Source organism: Argopecten irradians, chromosome 12, assembly GCF_041381155.1.
Source record: "Argopecten irradians isolate NY chromosome 12, Ai_NY, whole genome shotgun sequence".
Classification (NCBI taxonomy): domain Eukaryota; kingdom Metazoa; phylum Mollusca; class Bivalvia; order Pectinida; family Pectinidae; genus Argopecten; species Argopecten irradians.
Genome location: NC_091145.1, coordinates 6,359,434 through 6,382,922, shown reverse-complemented (window position 1 = coordinate 6,382,922; position 23,489 = coordinate 6,359,434). Strand labels below are relative to the sequence as shown.

At 36.6% G+C, this 23,489-nt stretch overlaps 1 protein-coding gene across 4 annotated transcripts in view; it reads right to left on the bottom strand.

Annotated features, from left to right (window-relative positions):
- LOC138304600 (sodium- and chloride-dependent glycine transporter 1-like) overlaps positions 1 to 17,783 on the bottom strand; it is a 35,320-nt gene extending 17,537 nt beyond the window's left edge. For 3 of the 4 annotated variants that reach the window (XR_011205602.1, XR_011205603.1, XM_069244765.1), the window contains exons 1-3: positions 17,378 to 17,783; positions 9,503 to 9,686; positions 5,777 to 5,908 (exon numbers count right to left, since the gene is read on the bottom strand). Coding sequence is in view for 1 of the 4 variants with exons in the window: in XM_069244765.1 (XP_069100866.1) it covers positions 5,777 to 5,908; positions 9,503 to 9,686; positions 17,378 to 17,446 (385 nt within the window). In the remaining 3 variants the exon portion in view is untranslated. The remainder of the gene's footprint in view (positions 1 to 5,776; positions 5,909 to 9,502; positions 9,687 to 17,377) is intronic. The other variant, XR_011205604.1, reaches the window with a different exon arrangement.
- Positions 17,784 to 23,489: the final 5,706 nt, after the last annotated feature.

Sequence of the window (23,489 nt, the reverse complement as noted above, 5' to 3'; positions counted from 1 at the left end):
TGATTTTGGAGACTTACGTGTATGAAAAAAACCAGGAAAAAGGAAGTTGATAATGAGCTAAAGAAAGATGGAGTATAATTCAAGTAGAGCGGGGCTGCAATTGTTGAATCAGGTATACAGCCTTGACATTTATATTAGACTATATACACAAAGATGGGTGGAGTTTTGCAAAGTAACATTTACCATGATATTTTCAGCAATGTTTCCATGGTAACGGAAAAAGTGCAAAAAAGAAAACCTAAAAATAGCAAAAGGTACTACTAGACCATAAAAAGAATGTGTCTATGAAGTTTCGTGGAAATATCTCTGCTGCATTTAGAGTTATGCTCCGGAAATGAACCTGCTACAAAAATATGATATTTTCAGCAATGTTTCTATGGGTACAGAAAAAAAGCACAAAAAGTGAAAACCTAAAAATAGCAAAAGGCACTACTAGACCATAAGAACAATGTGTCTATGAAGTTTCATGGAAATATCTCTGCTGGTTTTAGAGTTGTGCTCCGGAAACGATTCTTACACAAAAATCTGCCATTTTCAGCAATGTTTCCATGGTTACAGAAAAAAGTACAAAAAGTGAAAACCTTAAAATAGCAAAAGGAGCTACTAGACCATAAGACTAAAGTGCCTATGGAGTTGCGTGCATATATCTCAACGGTTTTCCAGTCATGCTGCAGAAACGAACCTGGTACAAAAATATGATATTTTCAGCAATGTTTCCATGGTTTCGGAAAAAGTGCAAAAAATGAAAACCTAAAAATAGCAAAAGGCACTACTAGACCATAAGAACAATGTGTCTATGAAGTTTCATGGAAATATCTCCGCTGGTTTTAGAGTTGTGCTCCGGAAACGATTCTTACACAAATATCTGCCATTTTCAGCAATGTTTCCATGGTTACAAAAAAAAGTACAAAAAGAGAAAACCTTAAAATAGCAAAAGGCACTACGAGACCATAAGACCAATGTGTGTATGAAGTTTCGTGGAAATATCTCTACTGGTTTTAAAGTTATGCTCCGGAAACCATTCGTACGGACGGATGGAACCCATTTAATATATATATCCCCCGCCAACTTCGTTGGGCGGCCGGGGGATAATAACAGTATAACCAGAATTATGAAAGTCTTTCTTTCTAACCCACAAACAGGTATGATATGCCTTATATATTTATAAACCTTCTACGAATGTAATTACCAAACAGAATTATGAAAGTCTCTCTTTCTAACCCTAATGCTCTGTCTACAATTATATGATAAACATCAATACTCAATCACCACTACAATTTTTGACTGATTCTTCCCAACTTTAATGTTCCATATATCTCACTGAATCACACATTGATAATCATATCTGAACCAATGATACTGATCATGACTGTTGCCAGGTACTGACCGCTGGTTGGAGGTTTTTCTCTGGGTACTCCGACTTTCCTCCACTAACAAATTTGGCATTTCCTTACATGACCATGGCTGTTAATAGGATGTTAAACTAATAATACTCAAAAACCTTATATTTTTCTGTTGCCCTATAATTTTCACAGAATTAGGGACTTGGAAATAAATCCATATTAGTACATTTGGAAACTAGAAAATTTTTCTTTGTCAATACTAGCTGCAATATATTACAAAAAAAATGTAGGCCTATTCATCCTGTTCTATTAGACAAATGTATAGACAGCCATTTTATAAATTTACCATATTCGACCAAATTAGTGCCTCATCCCTATAAGCCCTCTTCAGGCCTAAATTTCATTTGAAAAAAATGAAAAGGTGTTTAATAAGACAAAATTATTGCAAACCTATACGGTTTTGATAGTTTTGATCTACGTCAAGCAATTGAAATGAGGCCTCAAAAAGGAGGCTTAAAAACTAATATGGAAATAGCCTAATTGACCCCTTTTGACCCCGCCCCTCAGGCCCCGGGGGGTTAGCCCCATCATTTGCATAATTTTGAATCCCCACCCTATAAGGATGCTACCATTGCATTATGGGTGCTATCCTATGTTTAGTTTCAGAGAAGAAGTCGTTTATATATAAATAGCCAAACTGACCCCTTTTTTGCTCTGCCCCTCAGGCCCCTGGGGGGTTAGCTCCATCATTTGTACAATTTTTAGTTAGTAGCCCATAAGGATGCTACCAGTCAAATTTTGTTGAAATCCGACCAGCGGTTATGGAGAAGAAGTCGATTGTTGACGGATGGACGGACAGACGACGGACGACGGATGTCGCAAGTCGGACGCCAGTCGTCATGGTATGGCATAAGCCTTCGGACCAGGTGAGCTCAAAATGTGAAAGGAAATTTATATACACCCCAATTTGGCTTCATGGTCTAACCGCATGTACCAATTGTAGATAGTACTGCTTAAAATCATTTACAGCTTTTATTGGCACTTGTAAAATTAAAACCAATGTGTTGAAATACTTGTAATTCTCAAAATGTTGGTAATTTCTGGTGTTGAATAACATATTAAAAGCTGGTCTTGATTCATGAGTATAAAAATTATGGCACATATAACTTTAAATATCTGTAATAAAAAGTTGAATTTAGAAATGCTGTACTAGTCAAATTGAAAATTCATAGAAGGATGATAAGGTAAATCATATCCTTCATTGGTATCACGAAATGTAGTATTACCCTCAGCAAGCCTACAGAAATTTATAAAAAATTTTGCCCCTTGGGTAGAATCCTATCAATATCCTTCATCTTTTAATGCTTTACTAATCACAGATATTTTTACCAAATTTTCTAAACATAAAATTGATTAAAATCTTAAGATATCCTGTTCAGATGTCATTAACTTTTACTAAAGGCAGCCATTGAAATAGAAGCTAGGAAGCTAAAGGATGCCCATAACAATGAAAGAACAAGCTATACCCAAAGGCCTTCATTTTGACTGAATGTTGAATTATTAAGGCTTCTAACTACATTTCACATTCCAATTAGCTCTTGAGGATACGTATAACCTCCTGTGAATTTTTTTTTCATTCATACCAAAAATCATCATTAACACTGATGTATCCTTCATGTTACTCAGGCTGCATAATAATGTACATCTTACCTGTATTACCACATGAATTAATTTCTCTGTAAGTTATGTAACATCCGTATTTACAAGGACTGACATTAATAATCGTGTAACAGAGCAAGAATAGTGTGCCGCCAGCCGGGCTCGAACCCACGACCCCAGACTTACTGTTCTGCTGTTCTACAGAATGAGCTAAAGGGAAATTTCCCCTAGCTCTTAAGCTAGAAGGCCACAGTAATGTGTTAACCCTCGGACACAAACCAACCCAGATTCTCTCTCCAAGGAAGGCTCCAATACTTCCACTTGGGGGCGGTCTATGGCACCGAATGTAAGAGGGTGAGACTAATTTGACTTGGAGTAATTTGCTGCCAGGCGGGTTAGAACCTGTAACCCTGGACTTATTGGTCCATCGCTCTACTGACTGAGCTAAAGGAAAATTCTAGAAGGCGACTGTTTCACTATGTACAATTAAAGCCTAGCTGTTACAATTGTTATCAAATCTGTGCAAATGAGTACAGTTTTTATTTACATAGAGATGTTCTAATATAATTATTTAAGGAATTGATTTTTATTTTGTTGAGGTTATGAGGGTATAATGGTAATGGAGCATGTGTAAATTTTTTATTTTGTTGAGGTTATGAGGGTATAATGATAATGGAGCACATGTAAATTATGGAACCCCAGCAAAGCCGGGTTAGATTAAATTTACACGGGCTCCAGTATCACTATACCCTCATAACCTTGACAAAATAAAAATCTTTTCCTCATATTTACAGTTTTTCATGTAAATGAATATAATTTATTCTCGTGGCAGTTGCATATTTTTTTTTATTAAAATACCCATATTTTTTTCTCTCCCGTCATCGTCAATGAGTTCTATTGAACAGCTGATTGGAATAGAGTCATTCATATGTTATTCCCACCAAAAGTGAGGTCATGACCCAACGTAGCTATGCCATCGACTATTCCCACAACAATTGTGCTATCATTATACCCTGATAATGATAATACTAGAAAGCATGGTTATTTAGTCCATGTCAGTGCAAATTGTAAATATACCATATTATTGCCTGTTCATATATAATGTACATATATATATATATATGTGTGTGGGGGTGCAAAATCAAACGGAGGTGCAAAAATGCCATCTCCGCCTATTACACCTGTCCTTTGGCAGTTCGAGATTTTAAAAACAAATGGGTAATTTTTATTTGCATTAACATACCACAGTTTCATTGAAAATCTGACAAGAAGTGAATAAGACCTTACAATTCAAGGATTTGCATAATCTCATGCATTTGCTTTAAACATAATTTTTTCTATCAAGAAATGTTATTTGCATATTTCTTCTGAAAATGACTTATTCAAATAGATAAGATCTGTGTTAATCCCATAAAATTTGCATAAAACATATGACAAATTGCCAATATTATTTAACTATAAATGAAAATGTTAAATTCTAGGTATATTGCATTTCATAAAACATAATTTTCTATCAAGTGATTGATGTACTGTTTATAAGGTCTTTGTGATTGATGTACTGTTTACTTTGGAAATCAATTTTGAAAGAGTTATAAGGTAATGTCCATCCGTAGGCCCTGCTTGTACAGGAAATAGATGCTCAAGTGAGTAGATATTTCATCTCCCTTGTATTGATAAATGAATACACAAGGAAGAAATTATAAAAGTCTACCACAAACCTGTTAACTATATAATTAACAATGTGATATATCCTGATGACATTAATAATTATCATCAAATCTGTGCAAATGTATACAGTTTTTATTAACATATATAGGTCAAAATATAAAGAGATCCAAGATAGATTAGATTCTCTAAATCTGATGTCAGTTAAAGATTTTTTTTATTTTTTTTTATTTCTATATAGGAGTATGAGTGATACTGCAGATATTCCTTCTTATCAAACAAGGATAGACCAGCCAGCATAAGGCATGCCGAGTGTGGAACAGCCAAACTTATTTTTTACACGCATGAGGATCATGATAACCCTGTCCACTTGACACACTCATGTATATAATTATTTTTTTTCCAAAATGTAAAGAGAAATGAAATGTCCAGCTACTCAGCAGTTTCACCAGATTACCATCATGACATCACCACAGGAATGTCTTTATTAGTAAACAGTAATGACGTCATCTTTAATGTAAACGCTGCAGCAGCAATCGCACTGCATGTATTCATGATGTAACTGTCTAGCACATGTGAACTGCCTTTACTATCATGTGCGAAACAAAGCAATCTTTCCTTGTAGCAACCAAAGAATAACTACTTTTTTGTTTGTGAAGTATGGGAGAAATACTTCAGGGTACTGTATTAAAACTTATTTTCTTGGCTACTAAATGTTCATAATAAATTTTTTCGCAGCAGTTTTAATTTTCATAATTTACAGTCAGAAAGCTCAATATTTCTTGAAATTGAAACCTTTTTGGCAGTGATTGATATTTGCTAATTCTAAATCACTTTCAAAAAACATCATTGCATGCATATTATAAACCAATTTTCTTTTGTCTGCGATTTACCTTTGTGAATTTTGTGAAACTTTATCTCCACATAAAAATATATACCAGTACACCTAATGTATAAAATGAAAAGAATTTCCAATCAATTTTCAAATATGCGAATGCTAATCTTCACGAACTTGTTTTAAAATGGAAATCTCGAATTTACAAGTAGCCGCGAAAGAAAGTTGGTTTCCAGTACATAATATATGCTGAAGCATAAAGCTGGAGACTTACCTTTGAAGAGTGGACAGATCCTCCAGATGGTTATTGGACTGAGACTTCCAAACTGTCCAAATATGACCTCCATGAAAAACAGAGGGATCCCACAGAGAACCAGGAATATGGTGTAGGGGATGAGGAAAGCTCCTACAAGTTACAGAAAACATATTTAAGCATGCATTGAAGTCACTATTTTTTTATTTCATCGGGTTATGAAAGAAATTTTGTTTGCAAACTGTGTGAATCCGCGTAGCGGATAATTTTTTCCAAATTGATACGCAACGTCAATGTTTCTATTGTAATGTCACGATAACGTCAGGTTTCCGCGCCATTCTCAGATTAATTTTTTTTCATCGTAGAATGAAAAAAATGAATAGGCCAATCAGAGAGCCAGAAACAAAGAGAAAATTAATTATTAGCACTTTTATTCGATATGCTATTCATATGTTTGATTTTTCTGGTGGAAGAATGTAATTTGGATTATTTCTGAAGGTCATTTAAGGGCGAGTCAGCTTTATGAGGTGGAGAATATTCATTTATCATTACTGGGCCAAATAATTTTCTGAATACAGGTTCATTGTTTCTTTCTGAAAATTTTAATATCAACCTCTAAATCCCCTATTGGGCCCCACCCCTCCTGCCCCCTGGGGGTCAGAGCCAAAATTTATACAAGTTCTGTTCCCCTTCCACAAAGGATGTTTCTGGCCAAATTTGGTTACAATCCATGCAGAACTCTATGAGAAGTAGCGATTGATAGAATTTACCTCTATTTCCCCTATTGGGCCCCGCCCCTCCTGCCCCCTGAGGGTCAGAGCCAAAATTTATACAAGTTCTGTTCTCCTACCCCCAAGGATGTTTGTGGCCAAATTTAGTTACAATCCATACAAAACTCTAGGACAATTAAGTAGCGATTTAAAGGATTTACCTCTATTTCCCCTATTGGGCCCCGCCTCTCCTGCCCCCAGGGGATCAGAGCCAAAATTTATACAAACTCTGTTCCCCTTCCCCAAGGATATTTCTGGCCAAATTTGGTTACAATTCCATGTAGAACTCTATGACAAGTAGCGATTTAAAGGATTTACCTCTATTTCCCCTATTGGGCCCCACCCCTCCTGCCCCCGGGGGGTCAAGCCAAAATTTATAAAAGTTCTGTTCCCTTCCCCCAAGGATGTTTCTGGCCAAATTTGGTTACAATCCATGTAGAACTCTATGACAAGTAGTGATTTAAGGATTTACCTCTATTTCCCCTATTGGGCCCCGCCCCTCCTGCCCCCGGGGGGTCAGAGCCAAAATTTATACAAGTTCTGTTCCCCTTCCCCCAAGGATGTTTGTGGCCAAATTTGGTTACAATCCATGCAGAACTCTACAACAAGTAGCAATTTATAGGATTTACCTCTATTTCCCCTATTGGGCCCCACCTCTCCTACCCCCAGGGGATCAGAGCCAAAATTTATACAAGTTCTGTTCCTCTTCCCCCAAGGATGTTTGTAGCCAAATTTGGTTACAATCCATGCAGAACTCTAGGACAAGTAGCGATTGATAGAATTTACCTCTATTTCCCCTATTGGGCCCCGCCCATCCTGCCCCCTGAGGGTCAGAGCCAAAATTTATACAAGTTCTGTTCTCCTACCCCGAAGGATGTTTGTGGCCAAATTTAGTTACAATCCATACAAAACTCTAGGACAATTAAGTAGCAATTTATAGAATTTACCTATAATTCCCCCCTATTGGGCCCCGCCCCTCCTGCCCCGGGGACCAGAGCCAAAATTTATACAAACTCAGTTCTTATTCTCCCAAGGATATTTCTGGCCAAATTTGGTTACATTCCATGCAGAACTCTATGACTAGTAGCGAATTAAAGGATTTACCTCTATTTCCCCTATTGGGCCCCACCCCTCCAGCCCCCGGGGGGCCAGAGCCAAAATTTATACAAGTTCTGTTCCCCTTCCCCCAAGGATGTTTTCTGGCCAAATTTGGTTACAATCCACGCAGAACTCTACGACTAGTAGCAATTTATAGGATTTACCTCTATTTCCCCTATTGGGCCCCGCCCCTCCTTGCCCCCGGGGGGTCAGAGCCAAAATTTATACAAGTTCTGTTCCCCTTCCCCCAAGGATGTTTGTGGCCAAATTTGGTTACAATCCATGTAGAACTCTATGACAAGTAGCGATTTAAAGGATTTACCTCTATTTCCCCTATTGGGCCCCCCCCTCCTGCCCCCGGGGGGTCAGAGCCAAAATTTATACAAGTTCTGTTCCCCTTCCCCCAAGGATGTTTGTGGCCAAATTTGGTTACAATCCATGTAGAACTCTATGACTAGTAGCGATTTAAAGGATTTACCTCTATTTCCCCTATTGGGCCCCGCCCCTCCTGCCCCCGGGGGGTCAGAGCCAAAATTTATACAAATTCTGTTCCCCTTCCCCCAAGGATGTTTGTGGCAAAATTTAGTTACAATCCATGTAGAACTCTATGACAAGTAGCGATTTAAAGGATTTACCTCTATTTCCCCTATTGGGCCCCGCCCCTCCTGCCCCTGGAGGGGGGGGGGGGGGTCAGAGCCAAAATTTATAAAAGTTCTTTCCTTCCCCCAAGGATGTTTTCTGGCCAAATTTATACAATCCATGCAGAACTCTATGACTAGTAGCGATTTAAAGGATTTACCTCTATTTCCCCTATTGGGCCCGCACCCTCCTGCCCCCGATGGGCCAGAGCCAAAATTTATACAAGTTCTGTTCCCCTTCCCCCAAGGATGTTTGTGGCCAAATTTGGTTACAATCCATGTAGAACTCTATGACTAGTAGCGATTTAAAGGATTTACCTCTATTTCCCCTATTGGGCCCCACCCCTCCTGCCCCCAGGGGGTCAGAGCCAAAATTTATACAAGTTCTGTTCCCCTTCCCCCAAGGATGTTTGTAGCCAAATTTGGTTACAATCCATGTAGAACTCTTTGACTAGTAGCGATTTAAAGGATTTACCTCTATTTCCCCTATTGGGCCCCGCCCCTCCTGCCCCCGGGGGGTCAGAGCCAAAATTTATAACAAATTCTGTTCCCCTACCCCCAAGGATGTTTCTGGCCAAATTTGGTTACAATCCATGTAGAACTCTATGACAAGTAGCGATTTAAAGGATTTACCTCTATTTCCCCTATTGGGCCCCGCCCCTCCTGCCCCCGGGGGGTCAGAGCCAAAATTTATACAAGTTCTGTTCCCCTTCCCCCAAGGATGTTTGTGGCCAAATTTGGTTACAATCCATGCAGAACTCTATGACTAGTAGCGATTTAAAGGAAATGTTGACGGACAGACGGACAGACGACGGACGGACGGACGACGGACGACAGACGACGGACGGACGGACGACGGACGCCGCGCCATGACATAAGCTCAGCCTTTGGGCCAGGTGAGCTAAAAACGACTTCCAATCGATTAAAGCCGGATCATGATGATCGGTATTCAGTTCACTTCTCTCTAAACCGGCCGAAATTATATGCACCGACCATGATCGGTTTCGGGAGGTTCCACTGTATTACAAATTCTTGGGGACCCTTGGAATCCTTTCGTATTATACAGGTTTCGCACTAAGTGGGTTAGCATTTGTACAGCAAAGACAGAAAATGAAAATATATGAGAATTTAGTCAGGGATATATTATTGTTTTATTGAAAATCTGCGTAGATACATTAATGAAGTGAGTGTATCATTTATATTTACTTATAAATCCTAATATCCTAATTACAATGACCTACCTCCTCCATTTTTGTAGCAGAGATATGGAAACCTCCAGATGTTCCCCAGACCTATGGCGTACCCTATACAGGACAGCAGGAAGTCTAGGCGCCCGGACCAGTTCCCGCGTGAAGTCTCATCGGCACTGGCAGTACTTCGTGAACTGTTGCTAGACGAGTCATTGGAAGACTGTTCCAAATCTTTCTGTAATACAAAATTTATATTTTCATTGAACTGATCTTAATTAGTTTTTTGTTGTTGTAATTTTCATCATCACAAACTGTCATAAAACCTACAATGTGTGATCCTGAGTATGCAGGGGTTTCATTATCAGGTGGTACCCGGTACTTTTTGCCAGTTAAACCTGGCTGTGGTACCGTCTGATTTGAGCTAAATACAATAGATAGCAAACAGATAGTATATAAAAGTACTCCCTGAAATTGTAATTGTACCGCATCTCCTGAAAGATAATGAAACCCCTGAGTATGGATATATATATCCCCTGAGTATTATATATATATAATGGTTCAGATCTATAAATGCACCAATATACCGTGGTACAATTGACAGTGGTAAATGTCGCATGAAATATCACACATTTTGAAAGAACCCCCACAGTCAATGCCATGTTTCAAACTTCCAGGTGATATCAGAAAAACGAGTTGCATCACATGACCGACATGGGTGATACCCGTATATATCTGGCGAGTCGTCTTATGTGGCCAACATTGCCAATACCCGTACAGATGAGATCGGAATAGATTCGAACAGTTCAGGGAATTCCGAACTATTTTAAACAAGTACATGTTAAACTTGATGTGAACTTTACAAAAATCGGTAAATATGGAAAGTTCTTAGAGGCAGAGAAAATATGTAGAACACTTTAAATACTTTTTCTTAGTCAACAAGAGATCCCAGAGGGATCTTGGTGCCCACCTAAGATTGATCTATGTCTGGCAATTGATAGATGGATCTTTTCTCTACTTTTCTCTACTTTTCAAACTTTTAAAACAGATCACTGAAGAACTTTCTTATAAATAGCTGTAACAACTTCAACTACTAAAATTCAAGATGGCGGTCTGGCGGCCGATCAGGTCCCAAAATGCAATACGCACAACTAGGGCATTGGGGGAACCTACATAAGAAATTTGAGAACAATCCCTTCAGTACTTTCTGAGAAATAGCAATAACAAACTTTAACTATCAAAATCCAAGATGGCTGCCTGGCAACCATCTTGTTGATCAATTGGTCCCAAAATGCAATATGCACAACAAGAGCCCTAGGGTAACCTACAGATGAAATTTGAGAATGATCCCTTCGGTACTTTCTGAGGAATAGCGATAACAAACTTATACTATCAAAATCCAAGATGGCTGCCTGGCGGCCATCTTGTTCACCGATCGGTCCCAAAATGCAATACGCACAACTAGGGCCCAAGGGGAACCTACATAAGAAATTTGAGAACAATCCCTTCAGTACTTTCTGAGAAATAGTGATAACAAACTTTAACTATCGAAATCCAAGATGGCTGCCTGGCGGCCATCTTGTTAACCGATTGGTCCCAAAATGCATTATGCACAACAATCCTAGGGTAACCTACAGATGAAATTTGAGAAAGATCCCTTCAGTACTTTCTGAGAAACAGCGATAACAAACTTATACTACCAAAATCCAAGATGGCTGCCTGGCGGCCATCTTGTTGACCGATCTGTCCCAAAATGCAATTAGCACAACTAGGGCCCAAGGGGAACCTACATATAAAATTTGAGAACAATTCCTTCAGTACTTTCTGAGAAATAGCGATAACAAATTTTAACTATCAAAATCCAAGATGGCTGCCTGGCGACCATCTTGTTAACCAATCGGTCCCAAAATGCAATATGCACAAATAGAGTCCTAAGGTAATCTACATATGAAATTTGAGAAAGATCCCTTCAGTACTTTCTGAGAAATAGCGATAACAAGTATTGTTAACGGACGGACGGAAGGACGGACCACGGACAAAATGCGATTTGAATAGCCCACCATCTGATGATGGTGGGCTAAAAATGCAGCAAGTCTTAGACCATACAATTTTAACCATTGATAAAGCTGATGTCAATGTTGACACCGGAATGATTCTTTGAGAGCTTGAATTCATTGTTAGGAATTTCATTTTTTATTTACCGTTGTGTACTTGCACATACCTGCATGTGTACATTTGACTGAATATAAATTGTTTATGTTTAAAGGTAAACTAGACTCAAGTACATAAAACATAAAACATAAAGTTTAAGGATCCGAGAGCCATATTGACATTGTTGCAAATGCTTCTAATTACTAAATCTGAATTAAAACCGATACTTTGTAGCTATTTTACATGTTTGTGATCTAAAGTAAATAATTTGGATAGGTTTTTACTTATACAATATCAGTCAAAATACCAGAACTGAATAAGGAACAGGGTTTGAAATAAAAACGGTAAACTATTTCAGGGCTTTTTTCAACATGATTTGAGGCCGAAAATCGGCCCCATTCCCCATGGCAAAACCTCTAAAAAATTTCCAATTCAAGCCTTAAATTTCCAAAAATCAAAATTTCCTGAAAACCATCCAAAAATATTGCATGAATTTAGTTGATTAAGACTTTAAATATTTGTGAATTGGCTTCAAAAAAGTACATAAATTAAACTACGTTGGAAATAAAAAATCTTATTTGTTATGCTTTATATTTCATATTTCATAATTTTTCCCAAATCCTGGTTTTGTCACACATTTTCCCAAATTCAAAGCCACAGGCCCCCATTCCCAAAGCAGTGAGAAAAAGCCCTGTTAATTCTGACATTGAATAGAACAGCTATCTCATAACATGTCTGGTCATTGAAATTATTCATGTTTTAAATAGAACATTGTGCTTTGATAATGAATCTCAAATCCATACTGATAAGTTCAAGGAAGCAATTTGAATCTTTAATATATACAAAATATGACGGTGAATTTTATGCAGGTGCATATTAAAATACAGTACTCATTTAACAAGCAAAATATTTTCTAAGCCGTTGAGCGCTGTTGGTAGGTAGAACAGCTGAAGTCGTATTCCAGGATGATCTGCAGTACATGCTTGCACTACTTTAGAAGACTGTCGTATGTTTCATTGCCAAATAAGTTTTTATAATTCTACTTATAATGTACACATACAAGATAGATGCAAATGAAAAAGGAGCTATCATTATTAACAGTGATTTTTCTCCTTATATAACTGGGGTCGGTAAACGACCCCATTCCCAATGCCAATCCCCCCTATGTTTTCCCAATTATACTAAAAAATTCCCAAATCAAATTGATGAAAAACAAATAAAACCCTGAAATCTCTCCCCTTGTTATTTAATCTAATTTAACAAACTACTTTGAAACGGTTGCGATCGTCATCACCTTTTGATAAAATGAAACAGTTTACTTTTTTTACAATAACTAATCACCTATAATATAACACCATGTTCAGTGATGGGTAATTTTTTCCAAAAACTGCTCTTTTCATGATAAAAAATTCCAAATTTGTTACAAAAACCTTTTTCCCAAAATACCCTGAAAAATCACTGATTAATCAAATAATGAAGAAGACTTGATAAACTGTCCTTCTGGCAATTTAAACAGGTTTTCATATATGAAAAATATGACTGGCTTAGTTTTAATAGCAAAGCTTTCATAAATAGTATACTGCATATACATGTACATGTAAAAACTATCATTCAAGATCCAGTTCTATAGTAATTAAAACATTTTCACTACAATTACATGTATAAATGTACATGATTGCAAGTTATCTTTTGCAATGCATAAAGCCCATGGCCAAGAGTATCAGCAAGTCAATGTTTCATTTTAAAAGTTCATGTAGTACATATATACATATTTATGAAAGAATCTAACATTTTATACCAGCATTGTCTTATAGACCTATTGATAAAATTTTGTTATCCATTTTTACACTTTACCATGGGAATTTAGGTCAAACTACATATTATTTCCTGTGTGACAAAATTTTGTGTGTATGTATATAAAATAAACTTGACACAATCATAAATTATAATTATACTGTGGTAATTAGGGATGACACATGTTATTGTATGTATATAAAGAAGAATTTCACAAAGAATATATTTAGATGTACATAATGTATTATATATTGACCAGCAGCGCTAGCGCTCCAGATGATTTTTTTAAGGGGACATATGTGGGTTATTAAAATATTAAAATCACACTTTTGAAGGATCGGGGGATACAACTCTGACTTCTAGCTGTGCAAACCCAAAACTTTACAGAGATATTTCGATAAAAGTTATGTGGTTTTAGTATAAAGTAACAGATATTAAGCTAGTAATTGTGCAAATATCCTTCTGAAACAGTTAACAGACTCCTGAAAATGACTGGAATTCATCTGATTTTATTTTTGGATGGAAACGTTCATACTAATTGGGTTGAATTAATTAATACTTTGTTTTGTTTGTTTGTTTGATTAATTAACGTCCTATTAACAGCTATGGTCATGTAAGGACGGCCTCCCATGTATGCCGTGTGTTGTGTGTATGTTGTGCGAGGTGCGTGTTTTGGGAGACTGCTGTATATTCATGTTGTGTCTTCTTGTATAGTGGAACTGTTGCCCTTTTTATAGTGCTATATCACTGAAGCATGCCGCCGAAGACACCAAGCAACACACCCCACCCAGTCACATTATACTGACAACGGGCAAACCAGTCGTCCCATACTCCCTGTATGCTGAGCGCTATAAGCGGGAGCAGAAACTACCACTTTTATAGACTTTGGTGCGTCTCGGCCAGGGGACAGAACCCAGAGCCTTCTCACAGGGGCGAACGCTCAACTCAAGGCCAAAAGTGAGGTGGCGCCTAGGGAAGCATTAGGAAAGATAAAGTCAGACAAATATTGTAGGGGTAATTTAATTTGTACACTTTCATACAATTTTCAGGGGTAATTGATTGATTTTCAATTGGTATTTTATCATGTACATTGTATTATACGCATCTGAACTGAAGCACTGGAGCAGAAAAGACTGATCGACGATGAACTCCATATGTTTCATTGTAACTATTCAATGTAAATAATCAAACTACGGTAGTCATAACCAAATTTATGTGAAACTCCGACTTGGGTGAATCAACAACTAGGTAATATTCTCAATAATTGATAGACCACCTGTCTAGATTGTAGAGAATCTGCGCTCAAATCGTTTGTCTGCTTGTGCATTTTCCATTCCTCTTGCACATTACCTGCAAACCTTGTTTCAAATACTGTAAATGCACTAATTTATGTGGTAGTTTTATTTCAGCATTTTGCGTTGTCGTTGAAGCGCTCATTCATGCACAACAAAAAAATTTGTAAAGAATTGCGCTAATTAAGATTTAAGCTAATAAATCTTTCGCATTTCCACTAAAATTTGACTTTTGTTAATTAAAATCATGTTTACAGTACGGCAAATCATAGACAAATGACATTTACAGGAATAATTTATAATTGATATATATTGATCAACTGAAACTCATGGGATACCTGAACTAGCATTTAAAGGTTTTGAACGTGAAAGAATGATGAATTTACTACATGTACTAGGGTAAAAAAACGGGACGGATAGTCCATAGCAGGCAGCTTATATAATTGATATAGCTGTATAATTATGTTCTTAAGAGATTTTGGAAAGTTCCAGGTTCAAACTTGATTGGCCATTTTTAATTTAAGCAGCTGCAGTACAGTCTAATTCTTCATGTCAGCTATAGTTAGCACACTCTGATCAGGTATTTCTATGTTGTCTTTACAAATTTTATTGAATTTTATTTGTGTGGTTTTATTATCATCAATACTACAACATCTTGCTAATATTTGATGACAGCAGATGTTCAGAATCCAAGATGGAGGTCTAGCATATCCATGATCAGATGGGGTTATTAAGTTCTCCCCTACCACAATTGATCTTTATGTATTTTCTGGGTGGAAGGCCTTATTTGCAGTAAAACATGGTAATAGATACGGATAAAATGCAGTGTACAGTGATAAAAATTGACCAATTAAAATGATCGAAAAATTATAATCAATATGAAATCTAAATAATTTTGCCATTTTTTCAAAAATTTCAATTCATACTTGCTACAATTGACTCTGTAAACAAGAATGATTGTGAATGTTCAGTGCTAAATTCTAGCTTCCATAAGGAAGTATTAAACAACATTTTAAGGTCGGGTTTCCTTGATCACGATTAGACCTATCTGTATTCTGAGACCTCGCCGAGTCATTTTACCCATTTCTTAAGGTTTAAGTCAACGACAGATTTTATCTAGAACAAACCTGAGTACCCATTTCTGGTCTTTTCATTATGCTCCGTTCCTTACTTTAGGAGTACACTCCTTCTTAAAAGGGAAGGCATTAAAATTTCAGCAGGACTGAGGCGCTCAAAAAGAATATTGTATCTGATCAATCAATTGAATCATTCTTTATATATAATTAATATATGATTAATATTTTTTTTTTTTTTAATATTCCCATGATGTTTCTCTAATACAATATGGGATTTTTATCATGGTCAAATCTACAATCCAAAGATCTCAATGGGCTTGAATGTTGATAAAAAAACAGTGTTTCTGCTAAAACCAGAAAGGGCGGATAGTTTATGGCAGAGAATTTTTTATTTCATAAAACTATTTTCACAACCTGGGTACATTATACCAGGAATTGTTAGTGTTTCCAGTAATCCTATGGTGTGACCCTGTAGTGTGTGTGCATGTGTGCCTATAGCCCAAAGCATTTTATATCAATCTGTCAACAAGCCATCAATCAAAATGGTTGTTTTTTGCCTATATATAGTAAGAATTTCATGTATAGATTCTGATTTGTAGACTCATGCAATTAAGGACTTAAATTCATAGAATAATTTATAAATCAGTCTGCAAGAATTTAGAGTTGAAAAAAAATTAAATGAAGAAGGGCCTAATGGGTATGACTAGAAACACATATTATTTTTGCATGGCCTAAGATATTGATTACCTTGGTACTGTAGCTAGGTGTCAAATAAAAACATCAAATACAGTATAGGATTTAACCTTTGTATTTCATAAAAAGAGTTTGACAAGGTCATATAGCAATAGTCTATTTCATTCAATATGTCATCTCAAGTAAAATATGTAATGGGCCCTTTTCAAAGAAAAGCCCTTATCAGTCTTCAAGTCCAGTCATGATTGCAACATCGATCTTGCCTATGTATGGTTGAAGAATCCAACTTTGTAAAATTTTAGGGAGTGGTAATTTCAGAAACATTCATTAGATTTGCTATTTTTGCTAAACACTAGAAAAATGTAATTAATTCGGAAATATTTTATCAAAAAGAGATTCAAGCTTTCATATAATAGTAATTACTATGAGAGAACAAAGCATCGGAAAATTGGGAAAAAATATTGAGGTTACTTACATGAACATATTTTACCATTGTACATGTACAAATGTAGTCTACGTCGGTATGATACGAATTTATTTTACTCTTTTAGTTTTCATCTGCCATATAACTAATAATCGTACAAGCATGGCCCAATCCTCAATTTTCGACCATAAATACTTTATGCTAATTATCTTGGTGGTATTTTCCATGTCTTAAAAGGTGAGTCAGATACATATTGTACATGAGAACAGATCTAAGAGGAAACATACATTTAAAAATACTTCTGCCATAGCAAACCAGTAAGTAACGGGTTTAAAATTGCCCTGTCTACAGCTGGGAGATGGTGGCAAAAACACCCAAAGGAAATATAAAAACAAGATGGTGTGTAGGTGCCGTTTTTTCCCTTTCATCCTCACAGCGAACTAATTATCAAACAGAAAAATTAGATACATGTGTTAAACACATGGAATAATTCACTTACCTCTTTTTCTTTCAACAGCCTTAAATCAGCTGTGACCATATCGTCCGTAGATATCGTTGATTTACTCATTTTGTCCAACAAGATTTCAAATCTTTTCAATCGAATGTTTCAAGACCTCGCACGCGGTCTCTGAAGTATCAGCTATCGATTATCGCAGATCGCTAGCTAGCTAGGCGCACACTGTTCTTTGTCGTCTGCTCCGCTCGTACACACTGGCGGTGAACACACATGTAGCCGCGCACCGCTAGCTATATGATAGCCACACGCATGCGATGGTGAAATTCATATGTGTAACAGGAAATCATTTATATTCCAGAGGGCAAGCATCCAGACAATACTGCCCATGGTCACTGACGAAGATAAACAAACGTGTGATCCTAATACGGAACGTTGTTCATAACGGAATTATAAGCACACGCATTGCGCGATTGTTTTTATATACGCATTTCCCTATAATATGAAAGAAACGGTATTTCTACACACGCAGCCTATTGTTACGCATAAAACGTACCTAAATTTAAATATGTGTGTTTCTTCAAGCCCATACAGGAGTGCGAAATATGCACGCCGAGATCGAGTACAAAGCGCTACAAATACTATTTCAGTTTTTTTTTAAATAACGAATTCAAACGGACCTGCACATTCTATTGCTATTCAATTTATAAACAACCACATAGATATATATATATATAGACCTGGTTATGGTAGATCAGAGATTAAGCTTGTTTTTTTTTTAGTTTCTTTAAATAGGGTCGGTCCACTGATCGTCGACAGAACGCGGACGGACATCCTCGATACTTCAGGGCGTTATCATATACCTGTATATATCACTAATGCTACACCATCTCATGGCATCCTCGATACTCCAGGGATTCCGATCACTTACAATCTCTACACCCCTGAATTATCTTGTAGTAAACCTGAAGATAGCGCAGGGGAAAACATCGAACCAATCACAGGGATGCATCGCTTTCCTTTGAAGATTGCAGAGAGAGGTCCGAGAAGGAGAGTGTGTGACACCCAGCTTAAAAGCCATACAATCAATCACAATGTACCTTTATACGGCTTTTTGGATGTACATATCGAAGGATTGTTCTGTTGCCTCCAGTTTTACTATGACATAGTCCAGAGGTGTAGAGATCGTAAGTGATCGGAACCCCTTGAGTATCAATCATAAGGATGATTTAAACAAATATCAAATGCTTAGAAATAATCAATACTTCAAAATCGGCATTTCATTGTCTGTCCGTTTAGTTTAACACTTTTATCCAAACTATAGTATCACTACACAGTGCATTCCCGATACTCCAGGAGTTACTATCACGGACGTGGATATAAAGTCAGTGATAGTAACCCCTGAAGTATCGAGGATGTATACAGTATCTACCATTACTCCCTCCTCGGGTCATTTTTCAACGTTGAAAAATGACCCCGAAAACCGTTGAAAACTGAACTTTAAGCGCACTTTTTACACCGACCCGTTGAAAATAGACCCCGTTGAAAAATGACCCCATAAGAACTCATTTTTACACAACAACACAACACGACACCACAACACCACGAAACCACACAGCATCACACAGCACATCAACACACCACAACACAACAACACAACAACACATCACACAACACAACAAAAATAACACAACATCACACAAAATACACACAAACGCATCACACTAAACACAACATCACACAACACAAAACCACACAACACAAGAATACATTACACAACCACACCACAACACACAACCACGCAATATTAATACAACATCGAACAACAACACAACAACACACACAAACACAACACAACAAACCAAAATAACACAAGAACACATCACACAAACACGCAACAACAACACAACACCACATAACAACAACACACAACACACAACACGCCTCACAACACAACATAAAAACAAAACATCACACAACAACACATAACACAACCACACCACACATCAACGCAGCAACAATACAACACCACACCACAAAAACAACACACAACACAATAATACACAACAACATAACACACGACAACATCACACAACATAACACAACACAAAATCACACAACAAAACATCATACAACAACACATCACACACCACACCAACACACAACACAACCACACCACAACACACAACACAACAACAACACACAACACAACAACAATACAACACCACCTAACAACCACAAAAACACAACATCACACAACATAACGCAACAATACATTACACAAACACGGAACAAAAAACAACACAACGCAAACACAGCCACACAGCATACAACAACACGCCAATATCACACAACACAATAACATTACACAACCACACATAACAACACAATACAAAACAACACAATAACACATAACATAACAACACAGCATCACACAACTACAACACACAACAAACAACATACAACACGCAACCACAAAACAACACAACAACACAACACAACACAACCATACGCAGAACACAACATAACTGATCCATACGCAGATATATAATACATGTATTCTTGTATTGCAGGGAATAAATATATATTAACAATTACTGAATACCTGACAAACGTAAAATCGTCGAAAATATAATCATAAAAAAATCATAAAGAAACAAATTAATAATATCACATAATTATAGTTTTGTAACACTATCCACTGGTACTAGGAAGTGAACACCACAAAGTACAATCTTTTCAAAAAACCATCCATTGATAGTTTGCCGAGGTCATTTTTCAACGTTTTTTCAACAAACCTGCCGTTGAGGATTGACCCTAGTGTTCAATTTCAACGGCATTCGGGTCATTCAATTTTCAACGGAGGTTATCAATAAATGTATCGGTCATGCTAAAAAATGTAAATGTTTCATTTTCAACAGTGTATACAAAAAGACAAAAAGTCTGCCGTTGAGAATATTAAAACATGTAAACTTGTTATCATAAATACTGAACTAGGAAGTTATCTAGGACCCTAATGAATACCAATCACGTGCACGCAAAAATATTGTTGTACGAGGACGATAAGATAGTTTAAGTCTCTCTTATTATAATTCTGATACGTATATGTAATGTGCGTAGATGAAGGCTATGAAAAGGCGACTAAATTTGGGGGTCTAATTATACCTTTTTTTGCCTGACACCTTGACACCACCGAGTCACTTTTTTGACTTTGAGTTGATAGTTAGTTGCCTTTGTGATGAAGGGACCCTGCGATACACCATAGTCCTATAAAATTGATAGTTCCCTGTTCCTGCGTAGCTTTCGACAGTTAAGGAAGGCGTGTTTACAGGGTGGGGGGTGTATTGTTCGATGTCTTTGCTGATGTTTTTTTAGAATGGTAATCAGGTAAAGTCAGTACTGAAAAAATAGCTATTGAATAAGGTCATACAAAGGAGAGCCACAAAGAGGGTTACAGGTTTTTAGAACGCATAACTTACCCAGAAATTTAAACAAAATTTTGTCTTGCAACCTTAGAGTATAGACGGATGAGGAACGACATGATTGAAACTTAAAAAAATACTCAATGACATTTATTTGGTAGACAAGGATGAACTTTTCACACATACTTCACAGGGATATCGAATTCAAAACTACTTTCACAAATACAGTATATATGCAAAGTGGCATCCTCGATACTCCAGGGCTTCCGATCACTTACGATCTCTACACCCCTGGACTATCTCATAGTAAAAACTGGAGGCAACAGAATAGAACAGGTATCAATTTAGTCCTTTGATGAACATCAAAAGAGCCGTATAACGGTACACTGTGGTTGACTGTGTGGCTTTGATGTTAGGCGTCGCTCTCTCTGTAGTCTTCAAAGAAATTTTTGCTAGCCTGTGATTGGTCAAATGTTTTTCCACTGAGCTGCCTTCAATTTCACTATGAGATAGGTCTCCAGGGGTGTAGAGAGATCGTAAGTGATCGGAAGCCCTGGAGTATTGAGGATGGTCCAGGGGTGTAGAGATCGTAAGTGATCGGAAGCCCTGGAGTATCGAGGATGGCAAAGTGGTTGCGTATTAGTATTTCGTAAATCAAGGGATCTGAAAATATCCAAATAGCAATTATAACCGGTTGTTTTGCCTGCCATGTGGTTGGGTTTCCACTTGATTAAAGGAGGGGGAGGGGGGGAATAACATTGCATCCATGTTGTTTTAATCCTGAAGTCCTACGCCTTGGCGTTGTTGCGGTTTTTTTCTTCGAATCCGTATTATTTTTGTACATACCGCTAGATAAAACTGTTAGGTATGATAGCCTCAACTTCGCTAGACAGGCTATTTCAAGGCCCACGTCGGGCAATTGACATTATTATATACTGGACGTAGGATACGATTTTTCTTTGGGTACTCCGGTTTTCGTTCACCATTAACTTAAATCTGACTCGTCTTTACATGGCCAACGATAGCACGGATGACACAGCTGCAGGTCAATATCCTAATTGAAATGTATATCTTGCGTACAAAATTCAGGAACTAAAATTCCAAGTAATAAGTAATGTATTGTCCGCATTAGATGTCCGCAATATTTCCTTGAATATTCTTTAGTAAGAAGCCTTACAAAGTCTAACTATCCATGACTAACATACATGTAGAATTCGTAAGAAGTTAACTCTTTAAAAGTATATGTTCTCTGATTTTTTTCTCGTCACATTAAAACTAAATATATTTATAACAAACATGTATCCATGTAGTTATGATCAAAGAAGGTCACTTAGAAAGCGGGATAACTCTAACATAAAATGACACTTAATAAGATTTTTTTCTCAGCAGAATTCTAATACTGGATTATGTCCCCTATTTTGAAACCTTAACATGATACATGTCCTGGCTCGACAAACAATATAAAACCAATTTCTAATTTTTTAAAAATAAACTGAACAGCCATCAAAACTCAATGATATGGTAGAATAGATAATTTTCATTAATTTGCCTTTGGCTTCAACCTCACTACATGTTATTGCAACTGAATTTATTTCATTTTATCTTGTTTAAAAAGATGAATAGCGCTTAAAAACTACATAAAAATCTACCTTTGTGAAAATTGTCAAACAAAACCTTAAATCGGGTATGTTAATATGTGCCTGCCATAACTAAGCGAAAAGTTTGACATGTTATTTTGTCTTCAGTAATCTATTGAAAACCATAAGTTTTCATGAATTCAGCTGTAAAAATCATTCACGTGGACAGACAAACATGTATGATGCCTTTTAAACATTAGTTACGACACAGAATTTATGCACTGTAAAATTATTGTTTTGTATGCCATATGTATGTTAAGCTGGAAATATACCTAAAGAAATCATCTTACAATTACTAATAACAAAATGTGAAATGAAATTGTAAACTGCAACTTGGCTTCATTGTCAAACCATATGTACTTATTTCACTGTACTTCAGAAGTAAATGTAAATGCAATTATTTTGGCAGTACTGCAAAATATCATTTTCAGGTCTTATTTGTACTTGTAAAATTAAATCCTATGCATACATGTACTTAGTATTGAAATTCTCAAAATGTTGGTAATTTTTTGTGTTGAATAAGATATTTAAGAAAAACCTCTTTATTCGTGAGTATGAAAAATACGGCACATATAACTTTAATATTGTCGGTTTCGAGTTAAGAAAAGGAGGTAGGGGTGACATTTTAACAATGTGGAAAAACAAACAAAATCATGAAACAAATGATAGAAGTGTCCAGTAATTTAACATGGTAAAAAAGTATCATCCGAGCGGCTATCAAAAAGATTGCGATTAGAGGAGTAGGAAACACATTAATGATAAACACATTTATTAAAATTTCTCTTAAATTTCACAATATTCCAAATACCGTTTTTTGTTCTTTGGTCTTTTTATTAATATTATTATTTTTGGATTTCTGTAAAATAAGGTTTTAACATACCGTATATGTACATTTTTGTATATCAAATAATCTTTTATGCGTAGTAATTGATTAACTGTCAAGTCTCCAGGGTGGAATCTTTTCTGACACGAGATTATCAAATTATTTGGAAAAAAAGAACATATTTAACAACATATAACGCTCCATCGCTTTTCCGATAAAACAAGTAGCGAAATACGACGATAGTATTTAACAATATCACTCCTTTCATTCTGTTA